The sequence below is a fragment of the Sorex fumeus genome, unplaced genomic scaffold (assembly GCF_029834395.1).
Source record: "Sorex fumeus unplaced genomic scaffold, SorFum_2.1 ptg000207l, whole genome shotgun sequence".
Classification (NCBI taxonomy): domain Eukaryota; kingdom Metazoa; phylum Chordata; class Mammalia; order Eulipotyphla; family Soricidae; genus Sorex; species Sorex fumeus.
The window spans coordinates 1,694,227-1,713,552 of record NW_026606264.1 but is presented as its reverse complement, the minus strand read 5'-3'; the positions used below and the strand labels follow the sequence as shown (position 1 = coordinate 1,713,552).

The 19,326-nt window shown below is 60.1% G+C and overlaps 2 protein-coding genes across 2 annotated transcripts in view; both read right to left on the bottom strand.

Annotated features, from left to right (window-relative positions):
* The window catches only part of FARP2 (FERM, ARH/RhoGEF and pleckstrin domain protein 2), a 58,959-nt gene extending 51,522 nt beyond the window's left edge, over positions 1-7,437 (bottom strand). Inside the window, exon 1 of the mRNA XM_056108291.1 lies at positions 7,212-7,437. Within this exon, the coding sequence (XP_055964266.1) occupies positions 7,212-7,418 (207 nt within the window). The 5' untranslated portion in view covers positions 7,419-7,437. The remainder of the gene's footprint in view (positions 1-7,211) is intronic.
* The window catches only part of SNED1 (sushi, nidogen and EGF like domains 1), a 537,305-nt gene that overhangs the window by 371,839 nt on the left and 146,140 nt on the right, over positions 1-19,326 (bottom strand). The gene's annotated exons all lie outside the window — the stretch shown is intronic.

The following is a 19,326-nucleotide window of genomic DNA, read 5'->3' as shown; positions in this document are numbered from 1 at the left end:
AAAAAGTAGAAATAAACCATAAAAAGAAAGTGGCAAAGACACTACCTACCTGGAAACTAAAGACACGCTGAGAAACAACAATCGCATCAAAGAGGAAATCAAAGAAAAATTCAAGATTCCTCAAAACAAATGAAAATGAGGACAGCAATGACCAGAATCTCTGGGACACAGTCAGTGCAGGATGGAGAGGAAAAGTACAGCTACTCAAGCACACACCGGGAAGAAAGAGAGGGCTCGAAGCAGCAAGCCAGCCTGTCAGGTGAACTAGGAACAGAACAACAAATGAATCCCAGAGCAACTAGGAGGCTGGAGATGACAAAAATTAGCGCAGAAGCCAACGATACAGACAACCAGGACACAACACAGAAGGTCCGCGAGACCAGGAGTCGGTTCTTTGAAAGAGTCAGCAATACTGACAAGGCCTTGGCTAGGCTCACCGACTTCCTACCACCAGGCTCAAAACCAAAAGAAACGGAAGAATTCTTAACATCGTACTTGGTTCAGCCCCAGACAAAAGCCTGAAAAGACTAATCTCAAGTGAAGAAACTGAAACATGAATTAAAAAGCTCCCCGCAACAAAAGCCTGGGTCCACCCAGATTCACTAGCTGAGTTCCTCCGGCTCTTCGAAGGAGACTTGGGGTCTGAGTATCCGAACTACCGAGGGAGCTGAACTCTGCCTACAGCCCCTCTAACCCCAGCATCTCACCGACACCTCTGAGGGACAGAGACACACCTGAAGAGAAAACCGTGAACCGATATCCTGGATGGACGTCGATGCAAAGATCCTCAACCCAATCCCAGTGAACTGACTCCAGCAATTTATCTAAAGTATTCTACACCAGGATCACGTGGGATTCATCCCAGGCATACAAGACTCAACGTACGCAAATCAATTAATGGAAAGCAGCGTATCAACAAGGAGAAAGAGAAAAACCGTACGGTCTCATCAGTTGATGCAGAGAAGGCTTTTCCAAGATCCAACATCCATTCATGATTTAAAAAACCACAGGTGGAGTTCATGCCCAATTCAATCGGCTAATCAGTGGCTGAATAAATAGCAGTACTCCTACATAAAAAAAAAAAAAACCCGCATGGCTGCTCCTCCAGTCTGAATGTGTTTAGTTGTGTAAAATGACAGAGGAAGTATTCTGGCCTGTCTTAATGCTTGCCAAATAAATGCCCCTTTAAAAAATGAACTTTAAGTATTAAAAAATGTAAACCAAGGTCTTTAAATAATTTGCTGCCCATGCAACGGCGTTCATTCATCAAAACCATAAGCACCAACCCTACTGTAAACAAGTGATCCAAACTATGAAAACTCAATCAAAGGATGAGTTTGGGGGCCGAGCAGTGGGCAGGGCGTTCGCTGTGCATGCAGCGGGCCCAGGTCTGACCCCGGCACCCCACCTTGTCCCCCACCAGGAGTAATTCCTGAGTGCAAGAGTAACCCCTGAGCAGCCCAGTGTGGCCCCCACACCAAAACAAACAAAACCGAAAAACAAACAGAAACCTGATGAATTTGTGAAGGAGTGAGGGCGCTGGGGACCCTGGCGGAAGGTTTGGACCGGAGCATTGGTGCCTGGGCTGACCACTGACCGCTCTGTAGACCACAGCGCCTAAGAAAACTTTTACAAAGCAATTCATCACCTCTGCCCGTCCCGAGCCAGGAGCTGTGAGGAGACTGCAGGTGGCCAGAACAGGGCCCGGGGGAGTGACATCAGAGAGGGAGAGCCCAGGGGTGTGAGGTCAGAGAGGGCGGGCCCTGGGGTGTGACGTCAGAGCAGGCGAGCCTTGGGTGTGACGTAAGAGAGGGCGGGCCCTGGGCTGTGGGGGGTCAGAGAGGGTGGACCTTGGAGTGTGACGTCAGAGAGGGCGGGCCTTAGAGTGTGACGTCAGAGAGGGCGGGCCCTGGGCTGTGGGATGACATCAGAGAGGTGGCTGGCTGCTGGGCCCTGCATCAGGCAGTGTGGAGCCCTCACTGCACACAGGAGCGAGGGCTGCCAAGTGGGTGGAGTGAAGTGGGTGGGCGCAGAGAGCCTTGCACCCTGGCCATCTCCACAGCACGAGGCAAGCCCTTCTCCAGGTGTCCTCGGAGTCCCTCCAGCTCCATTCCCGGAGCGGCAGGCCCACTGCCCTGAGGGCTGCATCCGGCCACACTCGGCTGCGGCCTCGTGGCAGATGTGGTTTCCCCAGAGAGGCCAGCAGCAGGGCCGCAGCCCTGCCCAGGGACGAGAGACAGCCCCCTCACTCAGCGGACACCAGCACATTGTCCAGGCCACACCCACGGCTTGTCTGGGGGGTCATGCCAGGCCACTCAGCTCACAGAGAGCTGCTTCACGCTGTCGCCAGCACCGTGAGAAAGTCCCGAGAGCAGGGCTTCACTGGCCGCCTGCAGCTCCCCAGGCCTGCCCGGGGACAGTGTCCACTGCGCTCCTGCCTTTCCTGCCGCTCCGGCTGGCTGAACTCCCGGCGCTGCTGTGCTCCGTGCAGGCCAGAGGCCCCGGGCTGGGCTACACTCCCCCACGCTCCTGAAAGGTCACCTCTGTCTCTGTTTCCCCACACGCTGGCCGAGCTACCGGGACAGAGCAGTTTCGGGTGGGCAGCCTTTCCTGCCCTCCACTGGGCCCACCTCTGCTGTACTCGCTGTGGGCAGCCGGTGGCCAGTGAAGGGGGCTCCTCCCAGGGCCCCGGCCGGGGAGATTCTTATATTTGGGCCACAGCCAGCGATGTTCAGGGGTGACTCCTGGCTCTGTGCTCAGGGATCCGTCCTGGCACCTTGGGGACCCTATGGGATGCCGGGGACTGGACCTGGGTTGGCTGCGTGCAAGGCAAATGCCCTCCCCATGTGGGAGGTGAGTGTGGGACCCCATGCAGGTGACGGGGGACCCCCGCAGAGATGCCTCTGCTCCTGGGCTGTTGGGGGCGGCCATGGGACAAGCCCCCAGAGGCTCCAGCCCCCTCGATGGCCGAGTCCCAGGGCTATGCTCCGTGGGACCTGAGGTGGGGGCGTCTCTTCCCCATGACACACAGGGGAAGGCCGGGCTCTTCCCTGCCCGTCCGTGGCTACCGGCTCCTCCTCAGGCGGCATTCTGAGGGCATGTGCCAGCACGTGTGGGCTGTAGACTCACGCATGCGTGTGCTTTTGGGCACCCATGCATATGTGCGTGCACACGGTACACGTATGTGGAGGTGCCCACTGTGTGTGTGCGCACATGTGTGCGGATCACGAGCCTGTGCGTGTTCACACACGTGTGGCGTGCATTTGTGCTTGAGTGGAATGTCTTCACGTGCCCATGTATGCTGGTGCGTTCATCTGTGCACGTTTATGCATGTATGCCAGTGTGCACATATATGTGTGCATGCGTATGTCTCTGCATGCACAGGCTGTGTGAGCACATGTCCACACATACACACGTGTGGACACGTCTATGTGCCTATGTGCGTGTGAGCACTTGTATGTGTGCGCGTGTGTTTCGAGGTGGGTGCAGAAGCTCTGGCAGCATCAAAACCACAGCAGTGGGGCTGGAGCGATAGCACAGCGGGGAGGGCATTTGCCTTGGCGCGGCCAACCCGGGTTCGATCTGCAGCATCCCATATGGTACCCTGAGCACCACCAGGAGCAGTTCCTGAGTGCATGAGCCAGGAGTAACCTCTGAGCATCACCGGGTGTGACCCAAAAATCCTGTTGTTCATCGATTTGCTCGAGTGAGTACCAGTAACGTCTCCATTGTGAGACTCATTACTGTGTTTGGCATATCAAATATGTCATGGGGAGCTTGCCAGGCTCTGCCGTGCGGGCGAGATACTCTCGGTAGCTGTCGGGCTCTCTGAGAGGGGCCGAGGAATCGAACTCAGGTCGGCCACGTTGGCTGCGTGCAAGGCAAACACCTTACCCATTGTGCTATTGCTCCAGCCCACCCAAAACATAAAAAAAAAAAACCCAAAAAACCCAAGACAGCAGTGAGGAGAAACGAAGCCCCCCACACTGTCTCCGGCCCCCCGCTCCTGGGCCCCAGGGACAGTCACACCCGCAGCTGTCTGCAGAGGCCAGACCCCGACGGACGCTGCCACCCACTCTTCCCCTGCGAGGAGCAGACCAAAACAAGTTCTAAGGCGGCGGATTGGCCATATTTAGGATGTTCTGTGGGAGCAACGACAAACATCTGGCACGATGCTCAGGAATCCGGACTATTTCTTCTGGCCCGCGGCAGCCGCGGCTCCCGGGGGCAGTGGCCAAGTCTCCTGGCTCCACGCCCCTTGCAGATCAGGGCTGAGGCTTTTGGAGTTCTTTCAGGAAAGAGAAGTCGGGGCCGGGGTCCGGGAGAGCGGGGGCGGGGGGGGCATCTGTCCGCATGCAGCCAGCCCAGGTCCAAGCCCCGGCACCCCAAAGGGCCCCCCAGCCCCCCCAGGAGTAAACTCTGACCGCGCCCGGAACCACCAAGGCCCTACCCCCAGCGGGGGAAGACGCACTCGGGAAGGCGTCCCGGGAGTCCGGGCAGAGGTGGGACCCGGGAGGGCACTGGGCGGGTTCCCGGAGTCAGCGCGGAAGCAGGGCAGACGCATCTTAACTTCTTCCTCAGTGAAAGGCCCCCTGGGAGCGGCCAGGGGCTCTGCACGGTCCCACACCGCGCTGGCATCCGGACCAGCCGCGGGAGAGGCTTTTCCAGGCATGGCAGCCCTGGAGGACGGGACGGGGAGGCTCCCTGCAGAGCCAGATGCACGGCACCCCCCCACCCCTGCCCCTGCCCTCCAGCATGAGCTGGTGCAGTGGGGAGGGGAGAGAGGGATGGGGAGGGAGGGGAGGGAGAAGGGGAGACGTAAGCACGCGGAACCCTGTCAAGCACACGGGACGCCGGAACCCTGGCCCAGTGCCCCAGCGCTGTGCTCCCACCCAGCAAGCGTGCCACGGGCCGACAGGCTCTGCATGCAGGAGCCCGGCTGGACCCCCGGCTCCACGCGGCCCTTGGGGCACAGCTGGGTGTGGCCCCAAAGATAAAACTAAGCCAGCCAACCAACCAGGGGAAGAAAGCGGATACTCAGCCCGCCTAACCTCTGGCTTTGTCTAGCTTGGGCCACCCCTGGCGCCATGGCTCAGCCCCCACGGAGCTAATTTCCCGCACGAGACACCAGGCCCCTGTCCTGAGACCGCCCGGTGAGTCCCTCTGCTCTGCACCCCACGCCAGCCCCGGCCAAAGGGGAGTCAGGGGGGAGGCCAGAGTTTGAGGACCTGAGCCAAGGCCAGCAGGGGCAGCGGCGTTCAGGGGCAGGGAGGCTGCGAGCGTCCAGGCCGTCAAGGACCTTGGCGTCAGCCACCCCCACACCTGCTTCCGGCGGGAGAACCCCGCAGTGCTGCCCGGGAGACGCAGACCTTCAGCCAGAGGATGCGGGGACAGGAAAGGCCCAGGGAGAAGGAAGTGCCCTCAGACACCGGACTCAGGTGTTGTTTCCCGTGTCCCGCAGGGCTGACAGGCCCACCCAGTGCTGGTGGCCCTGCCTGCAGGCCGGGGAGTGTCCTGGCAGTGGGGGCCCAGTTCAGGGCTCAGGCTGTGCCACTGGCACCACCCTGCATCTCCATGCGTGCGGGACCATCCCTGCCCCGTCCAGCCAGGCGGCCCCTCTCTCCTCCGTGCTCTCTGGCACTCGGGCCTCACCTCTCCGTGGAGAATCATCCCTTCTGACAGAAACCCCGAACACAAATAAACCCACCGTGCAAGTTCAAGGTGACCCTTGTCTTTACTGCTGTGACATTAGAGAGCAAGAGGAGCTTCTGAAGATGCTTTAGGACGTGTTTCTCACTGAAGAGGAAAATGACTTATTTAAAAAATTCGTTTAGGCGGGGTACTGGCTTGGGAGACATCCACAACTGCTGCCCCCGTTAAATCATCAGATGCCACATTAGTGGGCTATTTTATTCATCTATTTATTGCTTTTTGGGTCACACCCAGCGATGCACAGAGGCTACTCCTGGCTCTGCACTCAGAAATCACCCCTGGCGGTGCTCAGGGGACCCTATGGGTTTCTGGGAATTGAACCCGGGTTGGCCGCGTGCAAGGCAAACGCCCTACCCGCTGTGCTATTGCTCCAGCCCCAAGTGGGGTATTTTAAATGCAACATTTATAGACAGGGACTTAAGCACCAATCAATAACAAGGGCAAAACTGTGAATTTCGGGCTGGAGTGATAGTACAGAGGGTAGGGCCTTTGCCTTGCACATGGCCGACCCGGGTTCGATTCCCAGCATCTCATACGGTCCCCTGAGTACCGCCAGGAGTAACTGCCGAGTGCAGAGCTAGGAGTGACCCCTGAGCATCGCTGGGTGTAACCCAAAAAGAAAAAAAAAAGTACATTTAACCTCTTCTTATTGATCTGAGTTAAATGCAATCTGTTCTGTCAAAGTTCTGTTTATCTTGTAAAAAGGCTGAAACTTTCCTTATTCCCACCTTATAATGTGCTACATCGTAATGAATGGTGGTCCTACTTCTAAAATGGATTCAAACGCTATTTAGAAAACAAGAAAAAAAATAGTTTCTAGTGTACCACGTTTTAAAATTGTTATTTAAATATATAAATATACGTGTTATATTCGACTGTTTTTTTGTCTGTATCAGGGAGTTTTCAAGCTCAGCATCGTAATCTTGCTGAACTCAAAAACCAAGTCGCTCCCCATTTCCTTCCCTGGTCTTTGCTGCTGCCATTCCTGCCTCGCACACTGAGGCTTCTCCAAGCACCCTCAGGTGTCCCTGAGCACACTCTGAGGTCTCTCCGAACACTCTGGCTATGAGCCCAGGACCCAGAAGGCACAGGCAATGCTGCCGGATGTTGCCTGGGGGCCTCAGTCCTGAGGGCAGACGCTCACTACCGAGGCAGCCCCAGCCTGGGAACCTGACTCTGTGCTGACTTGTGCCGGCTGCTGGTGGGACAGCCATTCCCCCAGGAACCAAGCAGGAGCCCGTGGCCCCCGCCACCCGCTGGCCAGGCTCTTGACACCACCTGGGGGCAGCCAGCTGATCCCTCTCAGACAGGGGATGGGAAAGCGCCCGACGGCCGGCCCCAGACGTGGGCTGGCCTCCTCCTTCAGGCTCGGCCTCTCTCTGACCAGCAAGTCCAAGCCGCACTCACGTCCTGCTGAGCAGACCAGGCCCAGAATGGAACGTGGAGCCAGCTTTGGCCTTAGATAGAGCAGGGAACAGCCCCAAAGCCCTCCCTCTCACCTCGATGTCGAATGTCTCCACGGTGTCGTCCAGCAGCTTCACGCACACAGGAAGGAGCTTCTCCCGCGTGCTGGCGGCCGTGGACACGCGGGGTGCGCCGAGACTCTGGCCCAGCTCCAGGGTGCTCACGACCCCGGGCATTGTCTGGGCCCCCAGACGCGTTCCCGGCGTCTGCAGGGCTCGGTAGGTGCCTTCGATCTCCCCCATCCTCAGGCGTGAGCAAGGACAGCCCTGAAGGAGAGGCACAGACATGAGAGGACGGTTCTCCAGCGGAAGCACCAACAACAGGAGCACACGGCAATTCTCTGCCTGATTTCTGCTTGCTGACTGGCTGGCCGGGGCGTTTGCCTTGTGCATGGCCGGCCCGGCCGAGCCGGGTTCGATTCCTCTGCCCCTCTCAGAGAGCCCGGCAAGCTACCGAGAGTATCTCGCCCGCACGGCAGAGCCTGGCAAGCTCCCCGTGACGTATTCGATATGCCAAGCACAGTAACAACAGGTCTCACAATGGAGACATTACTGGTGCCCGCTCGAGCAAATTGATGAACAACGGGAGAACAGTGTGACAGTGGCTGGCTGGCCGGGCCTCCTGCGGAGGCTTGGGGGACCCGATGCAGTGCCCGAGTCTGGGTGAGAGTCGGCTGTGTAAGGCAGTGCCTCAACCCCAGCACCATCTCTCTGGCCGTCTCTGCATCAGTCTTGCAACTTCTTTTGTTTTACGTTCCATCAGAGTTTAAAAGAGACCATTTTCTACTTGTAAGTGGATCAGGGGAACATAACTGGCATCACCCCTAGTAACTGTGACCTGTGGGTGCTTCTGCAGGTCAGGTGACGTACACCTCACTTCATCCCCAAAGCGCCACCAACGATCCTCACCCCTGCTTGGCCGGGAGGCAGCTGGACTCCAGCAGTGTCTGTGTCCAAGCCCCAAGGCCTCACGGCGCCCTGCCTCCAACCACAGGGGAGGAGCAGAGTAATCTCCAACACACTCCAGACTCACACAACACACAACACACACCACAGTGCCAACACAGAGCCACACAGGGCCACACCACACAGTGTCCAGCAGACGAAACCAACAATGTCCACACTGCACAGCAGACATGGCCCCCACACACACACCAGTGTCCACACTCAGTATCTACATCAGAGTCCACACACTGCAGTGTCCACATACACCCCACAGTTCCCACACCACAGTGTCCACACACATACCACCATGTTCACCACACAATGCCCACACCCGACAGAGTCCACACCACACAGTGCCACACCCCAACGGTGCCCACACCCCTACAGTACCCACACCAGTGTCTGTCCATACCCCAACAGTTCCTCCCACACAGAGCACCCACACATACATGTGCCTGTGCCCCTGGGACCACAATGGTGGGATCAAAAGCACCCAGCTGGGGTCTGCCCTCAACACCCTGCACCCCTCCTGATGAGCGAGACAAGCAGAGAAGCCTCCCTCCTCTCCACTAAAGATCGGCAGAAAGCGCCTCGTGAGAGATGACATCCCGTCACCCTGTGTGGTTGCAGAGACCCAGGCACCTCCCAATGCAGAGGCAGGTCCCGTGGGAGACGGTGGGCAGAGGGGCGTGTACCCCCACCCAGGGTGGGGAAGACTTACAAGGGCTGGGGGCGGGGTGGAGAGATAGCACGGGGGGGGGGGGGGACGCTTGCCTTGCATGTAGCCTATCCGGGTTTGATCTGGAAGGCAGCACCAGCAGACACCAGCTGCTGGAAGACATTTGGTCCCCGACCCCTACCAGGAGGGGTTCCTGAGCACAGAGCCAGGCAGAGCACCTCCAGGTGTGGCCCAAAAAACAAAAAAAAAAAAAGAAAGAGGGACTGGGGAAGGGGACAGGGAACCCTGGGCTGTGGCCCTGAGAACACCAGATCTCAGAGTCCATCAACAGCACAGCCAGTTCTTCAAGAGAAGGTGACAGCCACACCATGGTTCTTCAGCACTGCAATACACACCAGCTGGAGCTCATGACACGACCAGTATCCTGAGCTGATGTCACAACACTGTTCTGAGTTTCCAAAGAGTGTCCTGAGTTCTCACAGTGCCCTAAGTTCTCTCACAGTGCCCTGAATTCTCACACAGTATTCTGAGTTCTCTCACAGTGTCCTGAGTTCTCTCATAGTGCCCGGAGTTCTCACACAGTATCCTGAGTTCTCACACAGTATCCTGAGTTCTCACACAGTGCCCTGAGTTCTTTCACAGTGCCCGGAGTTCTTACACAGTATCCTGAGTTCTCACACGTGCCCTGAGTTCTCTCACAGTGTCCTGAGTTCTCACAGTGCCCGGAGTTCTCACACAGTATCCTGAGTTCTCACACAGTATCCTGAGTTCTCACACAGTATCCTGAGTTCTCTCACAGTATCCTGAGTTCTCACACAGTGACCTGAGTTCTCTCACAGTGCCCGGAGTTCTCACACAGTGTCCTGAGTTCTCACAGTGCCCTGAGTTCTCACACAGTATCCTGAGCTCCCACACAGTGCCCTGAGTTCTCTCACAGTGTCCTGAGTTCTCACAGTGCCCTGAGTTCTCACACAGTATCCTGAGTTCTCACGCAGTATCCTGAGTTCTCACACAGTGTCCTGACTTCTCACACAGTGTCCTGAGTTCTCACAAAGTATCTTGAGTTCTCTCACAGTGTCCTGAGTTCTCACAATGCCCTGAGTTCTCACACAGTGTCCTGAGTTCTCACACACTGCCCAGAGTTCTCACAGTGCCTGAAGTTCTCTCACAGTGCCCTGAGTTCTCTCACAGTGTCCTGACTTCTCACACAGTGTCCTGAGTTCTCACAAAGTGTCCTGAGTTCTCTCACAGTGCCCTGAGTTCTCTCACAGTGTCCTGAATTCTCACACAGTGTCCTGAGTTCTCACACAGTGCCCAGAGTTCTCACACAGTGCCCTGAGTTCTCTCACAGTGTCCTGAGTTCTCACACAGTGCCTGGAGTTCTCACACAGTGCCCTGAGTTCTCACATAGTTTCCTGAGTTCTCACACAGTGCCCAGAGTTCTCACAGTGCCCGAAGTTCTCTCACAGTGTCCTGAGTTCTCACACAGTTTCAGAGAATGTCAGTGTCCTGAGCTCATTTTACTCAGTGACTTGCTTGCCTTGTGCTCACAGGTACTTTTCAGAGGTAAGACTATGCCACCTTGATCAGAAGGACCAAGGCCACCACACCCGGTCACATAGGAGAGCCACGGCGTGGACAGGCCGAATCCATTCTCCACCTTTATGTCTAAGAACATTTCTGGCATCTGGGTGCATTTCCCACCTGTCTACAGTACAACCCGCGTCGACCTGCCTCCTTTACAAACTGAAGCCAGTGCCCGAGAAACCTGTCGTCCCATTTCCAAGAGCGAGAAACACACCTCCAAAGTCTGCCATGGCAGGGCTGGGGGTGGGGGCGGGGCTTGTGAGCACAGACGGTCCAATCCCTGCCCCCCAGATGTGGCCCCCACACAGGGAGCGTGGCGTGGCTGAGGTGGCACTGTGTCCAGGAGCGGTACGGGCACCACGGGGCCTGGCGGGGCCGCGAGCAGCGCTGCTGTCTCCCGCTCACTTGCTGGAGTGCTCCCAGGAGCTCCGGGTCCTCGGCGCCGCTGGAGGACAGGAACCTGCCCCATGTGCCATCAGTCTCTGAGCTGCACTTGGTGGTGCTGGCGGCAGAGCCTGGGATCGAACCCGGGCCCGGGGCACGCGGAGCCTGCACAGAGCCCGTCGGCTGCCTCTGCTCCTGAGCCTGCTGTTCAACAGCCACCAGAGTGGGGGCGCGAGAAGGGCTCGGGCACCGGCTGAGCCCCGCAATCCTGGCGCCGCGCGGCCTCTGAATCACTGGGAACGACCCAGAACTCCGCAGAGACAACCAGGAGATGGCTCTGTGCCTCTCAGAGAGCGAGGAAGCAGGGCACCAAGGCGGAGCACTGCGGCGCTGGGCCAGGAGCTGAGGAACGCGGCTCTGGGGCTGGAAACCCCAGCACGTCCTCCGACCAAGCTCCTTGTACACGTCTCACGCCCGGCAAGGTGCTCTAGAACACCCGGCCCTGAAATCCACACGAAACGGGTCAGGGAGCAGCTGAACAACGCCAAGCGACTTTAGCACTCGACTTCAGGCCAGGGAGAAAAGGGCTGAGCACAGCGGGCCGACAGAGGCCCGGGTCGAGCCCCAGTACCACACAGTGCCCGGACGCGGCCAGGCGTTCCCCCCAGGCACAGAGCGGGTGGCAGCCCCCAGCACTTCTTGCTCTGGCCCCCGAATCAAAAACTCCATTTTATCACCGGCAAGATAACAGTCGAGGATGAAAGAAATCATAAACGGATCTAGACCGTGGCACGTTCTAGAGGACAACCCGCCGCATTTCCTTGGCAAGGGACTCAGAAACACGGAGGGCACAGAAACTGCTCGGGAAGTGACGTGCTGAGCACCGAGTGACCCTCACTCACGGTTCAGAGGAATTGGACAGCTGCACAGATGCGGTCAGCGAGCATGGCAGGACTAAGCCCCTGGTCCTCACGCTGCTGTGTCCCATTAAAATGTCCCCAACCCCCGGGTTCGATTCCCAGCATCCCATGTGGTCCCCTGAGCACTGCCAGGAGTAATTCCTAAGTGCAAAGCCAGGAGCAACCCCTGTCCATTGCCGGCTGTGACCCAAAAAGCAAAAATAAATAAATAGATAAATAAATAAAAAAAATGTCCCCAACACCCAGAGACACAAACAAAAGTATTCCTGGGTGGCATGAACGATGACTGCAGTGTCAGGCGTCAGGATGAAGCCCCCAGCACAGCACAGGTCCTGCAGGTGTGAGGCCCTGGGCTGGACTCCTGGAACCAATAGTTTTTAAAAATCTGTTTTGGAGCCAGCCCAGTGCTGCTCAGGGCTTACTCCTGGCTCTGTGCTCAGGGATCCCTCCTGGTGGGGCTCAAGGAACAATATGGGGTGCCGGAGATTGAGCCAGGTCGGCCACACGCGAGGCAAACACCTCACGTCTCTCCCTTTCTGGTCCCTGCACCAATAATTCTTTTAAAGCCCAGTGAGGGGCTGGGGGATGGAAGAGTGATGAAACCCGGGTTCGACTTCTCCAGCACTGCTGGGCTGGTGGTCCCTGGTGCCACAGCCGGGGGCACATCACTGAACTGCTGGTGGTCCCCAGGCCCACCCCGTTCCTCCTCAGCAGGTGGCCGCCCTGGGGCACATCCCGAAAGACCGCTGTCGGGTGTGTTGGTGGTTCGAGCTGGGACTGAGATTTTATTTTCTCTCTGATAAATGTCAGATTTCCCAGAGAAGTCAGAGACATCGGGCAGCGGTTCCACAGTCCAGAGCGCCCAGAAACTCGGAGAGGCCCAGCTGGGGGCTGAACTGCCCCCGAAAGAGCCAGACGCCCGCCAGGAGTAACTCTCCATGGCCACCAACGCACAGGGAGGCCGCGGGGGCCACACGCTCTGTCACACAGGGGGAAAGGAGCACACACTTCATCCCGTCAGCAGGGGGGAGGGCTGCACAGGGGTGAGGGTCACATAGACAGGGGTGAGGGTTGAGAAGGGGTGAGGGGTGAGGGTTGAGAAGGGGTGAGGGTCACATACACACAGGGATGAGATCACATATGCAGGGGTGAGGGTCGAGCAGGGGTGAAGGTCACATGCAGGGGTGAGGGTCACACAGGGGTGAGGTCACACAGGGGTGAGGGTCACACATGCAGGGGTGAGGGTCACACATGCAGGGGTGAGGGTCACACATGTAGGGGTGAGGGTCACAGAGGGGGAGAGTCACACACGCAGGGGTGAGGTCACACAGGAGACCCCGTCAGTCACGTCACACAGGGGTGAGGCCACATCAGTCACTCGGAGATGAATGTGGCATCCAGGCTGCATCCCTGCCCAGCAGACCCCACCGCACCTGCTCCCCAGGCCCTGGCACTGCCCAGCCTCCCCGGTGCTCGGGCATCAGGGCCAGCAGTGTCCAGGGAACACCCTGCCCCCAGGTGCCCGGACTCCGTACTATCTCTCAGCCCGAGACTCGGCTCCAGAAACTGTCACGGAAGGCTGCCTCAGTTGCGGGCTTCAGAAGACGCGGCCACCAGAGTGGGCTTGAGGCCCGGGGCGCCCCCAGGGAACGAGGGGCTTCGACAAGTTTGAGATCCTGTGACAAAGCACAGCGCAGACTCCAGCGGTCAGCGAGAGTGACGGAACCCACAGCAGGCCCCACTCGCATCTTCCCCCAGTGGAACGTCCCTTTCTGGCCACACCCCACCCCTTGTTTGTTTTTCTTGTTATTTTGGGTGGGGGGAGAGGGGGAGGGGAGGGCCCTTGTTTCTTCTTTGCACACCCACGGTTTGCCAAGACTGGGCACTTCTCGGGTCTCAGGGCAGCTCACTCCGGGGGATGCACGGGTGTAGGTGAACCTTGGCGCTTTCACTGCCTGGACTCTGCGGCCTGAGGCGGGGTTGAAGACAGGGGGCTCCTGGGTATACTCGGGGGGCAACGGGGGCCAGGTCATGCCGGGGTCAGCGGTGGCCCGAGCGTGGGCAGAGGCCTTGCCGGCACTGCGCTTCTGTGTGATGGGGCGTCCGGAGGATGAGGGCCAGAGTCCACTCTGCCACCCCAAAGTCCGCACAGGCCGCCAGCACCTCCCCAGCTCAGCCGGAGGAGCACCCAGGAGCCGGGGAGGAGGGACTGAGCTGGGCAGAGCGTGCCGGGCACACGTCTCACCCCCGCGCACGCACTTGAGAACGGGCTGCAGGGTCCCCTCTGGCGGGGAAGGGGCTAGCTGCTCTTCACCTCTTCTCTGCAGTTTTCCAGTTATCAAATCGCTGACAGTAGTCAGTGTCCGTGCCTCTTAAAGCCGGACGCTGGGATAGCAGACTGGACAGCGGGCAGGACACTCGCCTCCCAGCTGACCGGGGTTCGATCCCTGGCACGACACAGGGTCCTCCGAGTCCCACCAGGAATGATCCCTGAGCACAGAGCTGGGAGGAAGCCCTTGTTTTTCCATTAAAAAAAAAATGTAGGGGCTGGAGCAATAGCACAGCAGGTAGGGCGTTTGCCTTGCACGCAGTCAATGTGGCCGACACGGGTTCGATTCCCAGCATCCCACATGATCCCCCTGGAGCACCGCCAGGAGTAATTCCTGAGTGCATGAGCCAGGAGTAACCCCTGAGCATCGCCGGGTGTGACCCCCAAAAAAAGGAAAAAAAAATGTAAAAAATAAATAAAATAAGCTGTTTGGGGCCTGAGCCCAAATGGGCAGACACGTTTGCCCGCGAGAGGCAGGGTCAGTCCAGACTCAGTCCCCCAGCCCCACCAGGAAGAGCCCGGAAGTGCCACTAAGCACCCCTAGCGTGCCCCCTAACGAACAGCCTGGAGGGCCAGGGAGGGCGGCCAGGCAACCTCACGGCCATAAAGCGAGCGCGGCTCCCAGGGCACAGAGGACTTCCTGTCCAGATACCAAAACCAGTTCTCCCGACTCTGTCTGCGCGGCTCAAGGCCACTGCTGAGCTCCACTGTTTGTCTTGGGCGCCTCAGAGGCTGCTGCACCCAGCGGGGCCAGGTCAGCACAGAGTCACACACGCCGGGCTCGGCCTGCGGCTCCGAGTCCCTCCTGAGGCCGGACGGTCCCCGATGCTCGCGGTGAGGGTCTCCGAGCAGAGGCAGCCCAATGCCCGGGACTCCGAGACAGCAAGTCTTGGAAGGGGCCGCGTGCCCTGGGCACCTCGAGCTGGAGACCCGGGTCCAGGTGTAGCCTGCTGGTCTGTGACAGGCACCAGCCCTGTGCAGTTCCTCTGGGCAGGGTGGGCAGCTGGGCGACCCTGGACGAAAGGGCCCTTCTCTGTGGTCAGACGACACTCCATCTGGCCGAAAAACAACTAACAGCACCATAATAAATAGGCCCAAGATTTTTAATTTCTTCTTTTTTGGGGGGGGGCACACCTGGCAAGCTCAGGAGCCATTCCTGGCCCAGGGACCATCTGGGCTGCCAGGGATCAAACCTGGGCCGGTTGCGTGCGAGGCAAGCGCCTTGCCCACTGTGCTATCGCTGCGGCCTGACTTTTTATGGCCTGCGTGTGTTTGTGCACGCAGAGTAATCAAAGCCCAGACCTTCCTGATAATGTGCCTGTCGTCCCGGAAACAGGCAGGGCTGGAGGTGAGGCACCTCGTCTGTGCTGTGGGATCCCAGCACCGGAAAATTCTCCAAAAGCTGTTTCCTAACCCATGTAAAGCAGCGAATGTGTCTACACGAACAATCGTTTTACTTGTCCGATCAATAACAAACATTTCTACCAGCTCTGGGAAGAGGTCGCTGAATTCTTTCTATTCTCCGTCATACGAAGTGGAGGCGGCTCAGACAATTACCATATTCTTTTCTGAGTTCAGCGATGCTTGCGTCATGGGTTGCTTTTGGGGGGTGGTGGGAGTTGGGGGCCACACCCCACAATGCTCTAGGAACGCGCCCCAGGCGGGCACGGCCTGGGCCTCGGGCTCCAGCAAGCAAAGCACGTTTGTGCTCCGGCCCGTGAGCAATTCCTCTGTCCCTGTTCAGCTTTCCCTGAGCTGGAACTTCAGTCTTTCCACTCTACTTTCCAAACTGATTTTCGTGTCGAACACGGAACTCTTCCTCAGAGGCCCTCACCAACCTGCAGAGGCTCCAGGCCGCAAACCTTGGCAGCTGCAATGATGCCCCAGGCGGAGTCGGCCGAGCACCTGAGTCTGGGGCAGAAGGAGGAGCCGAGAATTCTAGAGGGACGGGAAGCCAGCAGGCACCGTGGGCACAGGAGGCGGGGAAGGGTGGGGAGGGGGCGTGTCCCCAGGTGGCCCTGCCCTGAGCCCTGAAGGGCGAGCCGGGAGCGGAGTCAGCCATGGCCTGGCTGTGCCACCTCCGCAGGCAGCAGTGGCCGTCAGAGGGGTCCCCTGGCCTGGGAGGGGAGAGCACTGTGCTGCAGAGTGTGCACAGGGAGCAGAGTGTGCTGGGTGGCGGTACAGAGGGTGGGACTGAGAGGCCTGTACTACACTGCAACCTCTGTCCACTGGGTACCAGCGACAGGAGCAGGAGGCGGGCAGGGGTAAGGCGAGCAGGGGCAGGGTGGGCAGGGGTTAGATGAGCAGGGGCGAGGTGGGCAGGGGCGAGGTGAGAAGGGGCGAGGCCGGCAGGGGCGAGGCTGGCAGGGGTGAGGTGAGCAGGGGCAGGGTGGGGAGGGGTTAGATGAGCAGGAGCGAGGTGGGCAGGGGCGACGTAAGCAGGGGTGAGGTGAGAAGGGGCAAGGCTGGCAGGGGCGAGGCTGGCAGGGGTGAGGCGGGTAGGGGTGAGGTGAGCAGGGGTGAGGCAGGCGGGGGTGACTTAAGGGGCGGTGACTGGGCAGGGTTGTAGTGGGCAGGGGTGAGGCAAGCAGGGGTGAGGTGGGATGACCAGAAGATTCAAAACCTTGGGGCGGGAGCGACAGCACAGCGGGTAGGGTGTTTGCTTTGCTCATGGCCGAGCCGGGTTCGATCCCCAGCATCCCACAGGGTCCCCCGAGCACCGCCAGGAGTAATTCCTGAGTGCAGAGCCAGGAGTAACCTCTGAGCATCAACGGGTGTGACCCAAAAATGCTAGAAAAAAAAGATTCTAAACCCAGCCTAGGGCATCCTAGTATTTTTTGGCTTTTTTGCTTGTTTGGTTTTGGGCCCCACCCAGCAGTGCCCAAGGTCACTCCTGGCTCCACACTCAGCAATTACTCCTGGTGGGCTCAGAGGACCATTGGGGATGCCGGAGATTAGACCCGGGCCAAATGCCCTACCCGCCAGGCTATCGTTCAACCCTATTTTTGGGCTTTTGAAGTTAGAGAGGCCCCAAACGAAAACACCGGCTTGGGGACAAACAAGCCCGTGACCCTCAAATACCATCTTTTTTGCCCCCACCACACCTTCCGGTCCCCAGCCCCACCCCAGAGTCCACAACTGTGTGACTGCTGTGTGCCAGCCGTTGCAGCACCCTGCGTAGGGCTTATTTTTAAGCACCCGTCCGAGGCGCACAGGGGGCAGAAAGGGACGGGAGGGGCTTGCCAGGGCAAGTCCCCGGAGACGCCACCCCTCTGCCACGTGGCCTGACACTCATCTGCACGTTTCCAAAAGTGGACTCCAGACTCCAGTTATCCCGGTCCCCAGCAGGCCAGCGACGCGGCCCTCGCCAGAACGCTCCCCAGCAGGGCTCTGTGGGCTGCAGCTGTACCAGTCTCAGTCCCCCTGGTCCACAGAAAAGCCAAACACGGACGGCCCGGCCCGCTGACGGGCACGCCAGCCAGTGGATGCAGAGACCGTGACCCTGGGTCTGGGTTTTCCCCGACCTGACTGGAGAGAGGAGCAGGGCTGTGTGGCCGGCGTTTCTTGGAGACTCAGAGGGGTCATTCAGGAGGCCCTGGGCACTGTGCCGCTCGCGGTGGCTTTCTAAAAGCTGTGCTTTGCTCTCTGGGGCACAGCTGGCAGCTCCTCGGGTGACCCCAGGGCCATGGTGTGCGAGGGTCCGAAGGGCCTCAGCTGGCAAGACAGGTCCCAGTCCTGACCTCAGCCCTGAGCCTGGCCATCTGGGGACGGAGCTTGCTTCTACCAGGTTGCCTGACCTAGCCCTGGAGAGGTGGGAGACCTGTGCAGGTTTGGGGTCACTCCTGGTGGGGCTCAGGGGCCCAGTGGGGTGCCAGGGACCGGAGGCCGGCTCCTCCCGCCTCTGCCAGTCCACTGTATCACCCTGGAACCCGAGACAGATGGATGCCATGCGAGGGTGCTCTACAGGTGTGACTCAGAGTCTCCCGACCGGCACATCCCAGCACCCCAGCAGCCTTTGCAGGCAACCAGGGGCGTTGCCCATGCGGGCACGGCCACCACCTTCCCGGAACGGAGCCGTGCAGCCGTCTCGGTGCAATCGGTGACACCCAGCTCAGCCTCTCAACCCAAGTGACAAAGAGAAGCGCAAGGAGGGTGGGGCCACACGGGTGTCTCTGCAGAGCCGCACCGGAAGCTCCTGCCCACGGTGTCCTCCACGCGGACAGTCTCTGCCCTGTCCCGTCCTCCACGCGGACAGTCTCTGCCCTGTCCCTGTTCTCCCCACGACAGTCCCTGCCCCGTCCTTGTCCTCCCGGGGACAGTCCCTGCCTCGTCCCCGTCCCCCACGCGGACAGCCCCTGCCCGGTCCCTGTCGTCCACGGGGACAGTCCTTGTCTCGTCCCCATCCGCCGTGGGGACAGTCCCTGCCTCCTCTCCATCGTCCACGCGGACTGCCCTGCCTGGTCCCCGTCCTCCAGGCAGACAGCCCTGCCCGATCCCTTCCTCCATGGGGACAGTCCCTGCCCCGTCCCCCATCCGACACGGGCCGCCCCGCCCCGGTCCCGTCCCCCACGCGGTGAGCCCGTCCCGACCCGACCCCCACGCGGGCCGCCCTGCCCGCTCCTCGCGGCGGTGTCCACCCACGTCCTCGGCGGGGCCGCCGCCCAGGCCCGGCCCGGCCTCCGCCCGCTGCGCCGGCGCCTCGCCCGCGCCCGCGCCCCGGCCCCCGCGCCCCGCGCCCCGCGCCCCGCCCGTCCGGGCGGCGGGCGGACCGGCCGCCCCGCGCCCCGCGCCGGACACTCACCCGCGGGCCGGCGCGTCCCGCCGCGGCCTCCGCCGGCGCCCGCTCCGCCCGCTCCCGACGGCCCGCGGGCCGCCCGCCCGCGCGGCCCCGCCCCCGCCCCGCGGACGCGCCCCCGATTGGCCCGCCGACCCCGGGGGCGGGGCCGCAGCCCCGCGAGCGCCGATTGGCGGCCGGGAAGCGCCCCGCGAGCGCCGATTGGCGGCCGGCTCGGAAGGGGCGGGGCGCGCGGGCTCGAGGCGGCCGCCGATGGGCGGGGAGACCCTGCGGGAGGGCCCGGGAGCACGGGTGGGCGGGGGCCCAGGAGGCGGCGCGAAGGCGAGGGCGGCCCGTGGGTGCGCAGCTCGGCTCGGCCTCTCGGACGCGAGTCGCGAGGCCGGAGGGGAGCTGGGACCAGAGCCCCTGCAAACAACTCCACTTCCTACTCAGGTGCTGGCTTTATGCCGTGGACCACGTCCCCTCATTCCAGGCGCCAGTGCTTGCAGGATTCTGGGGGTGGGGGGCACACC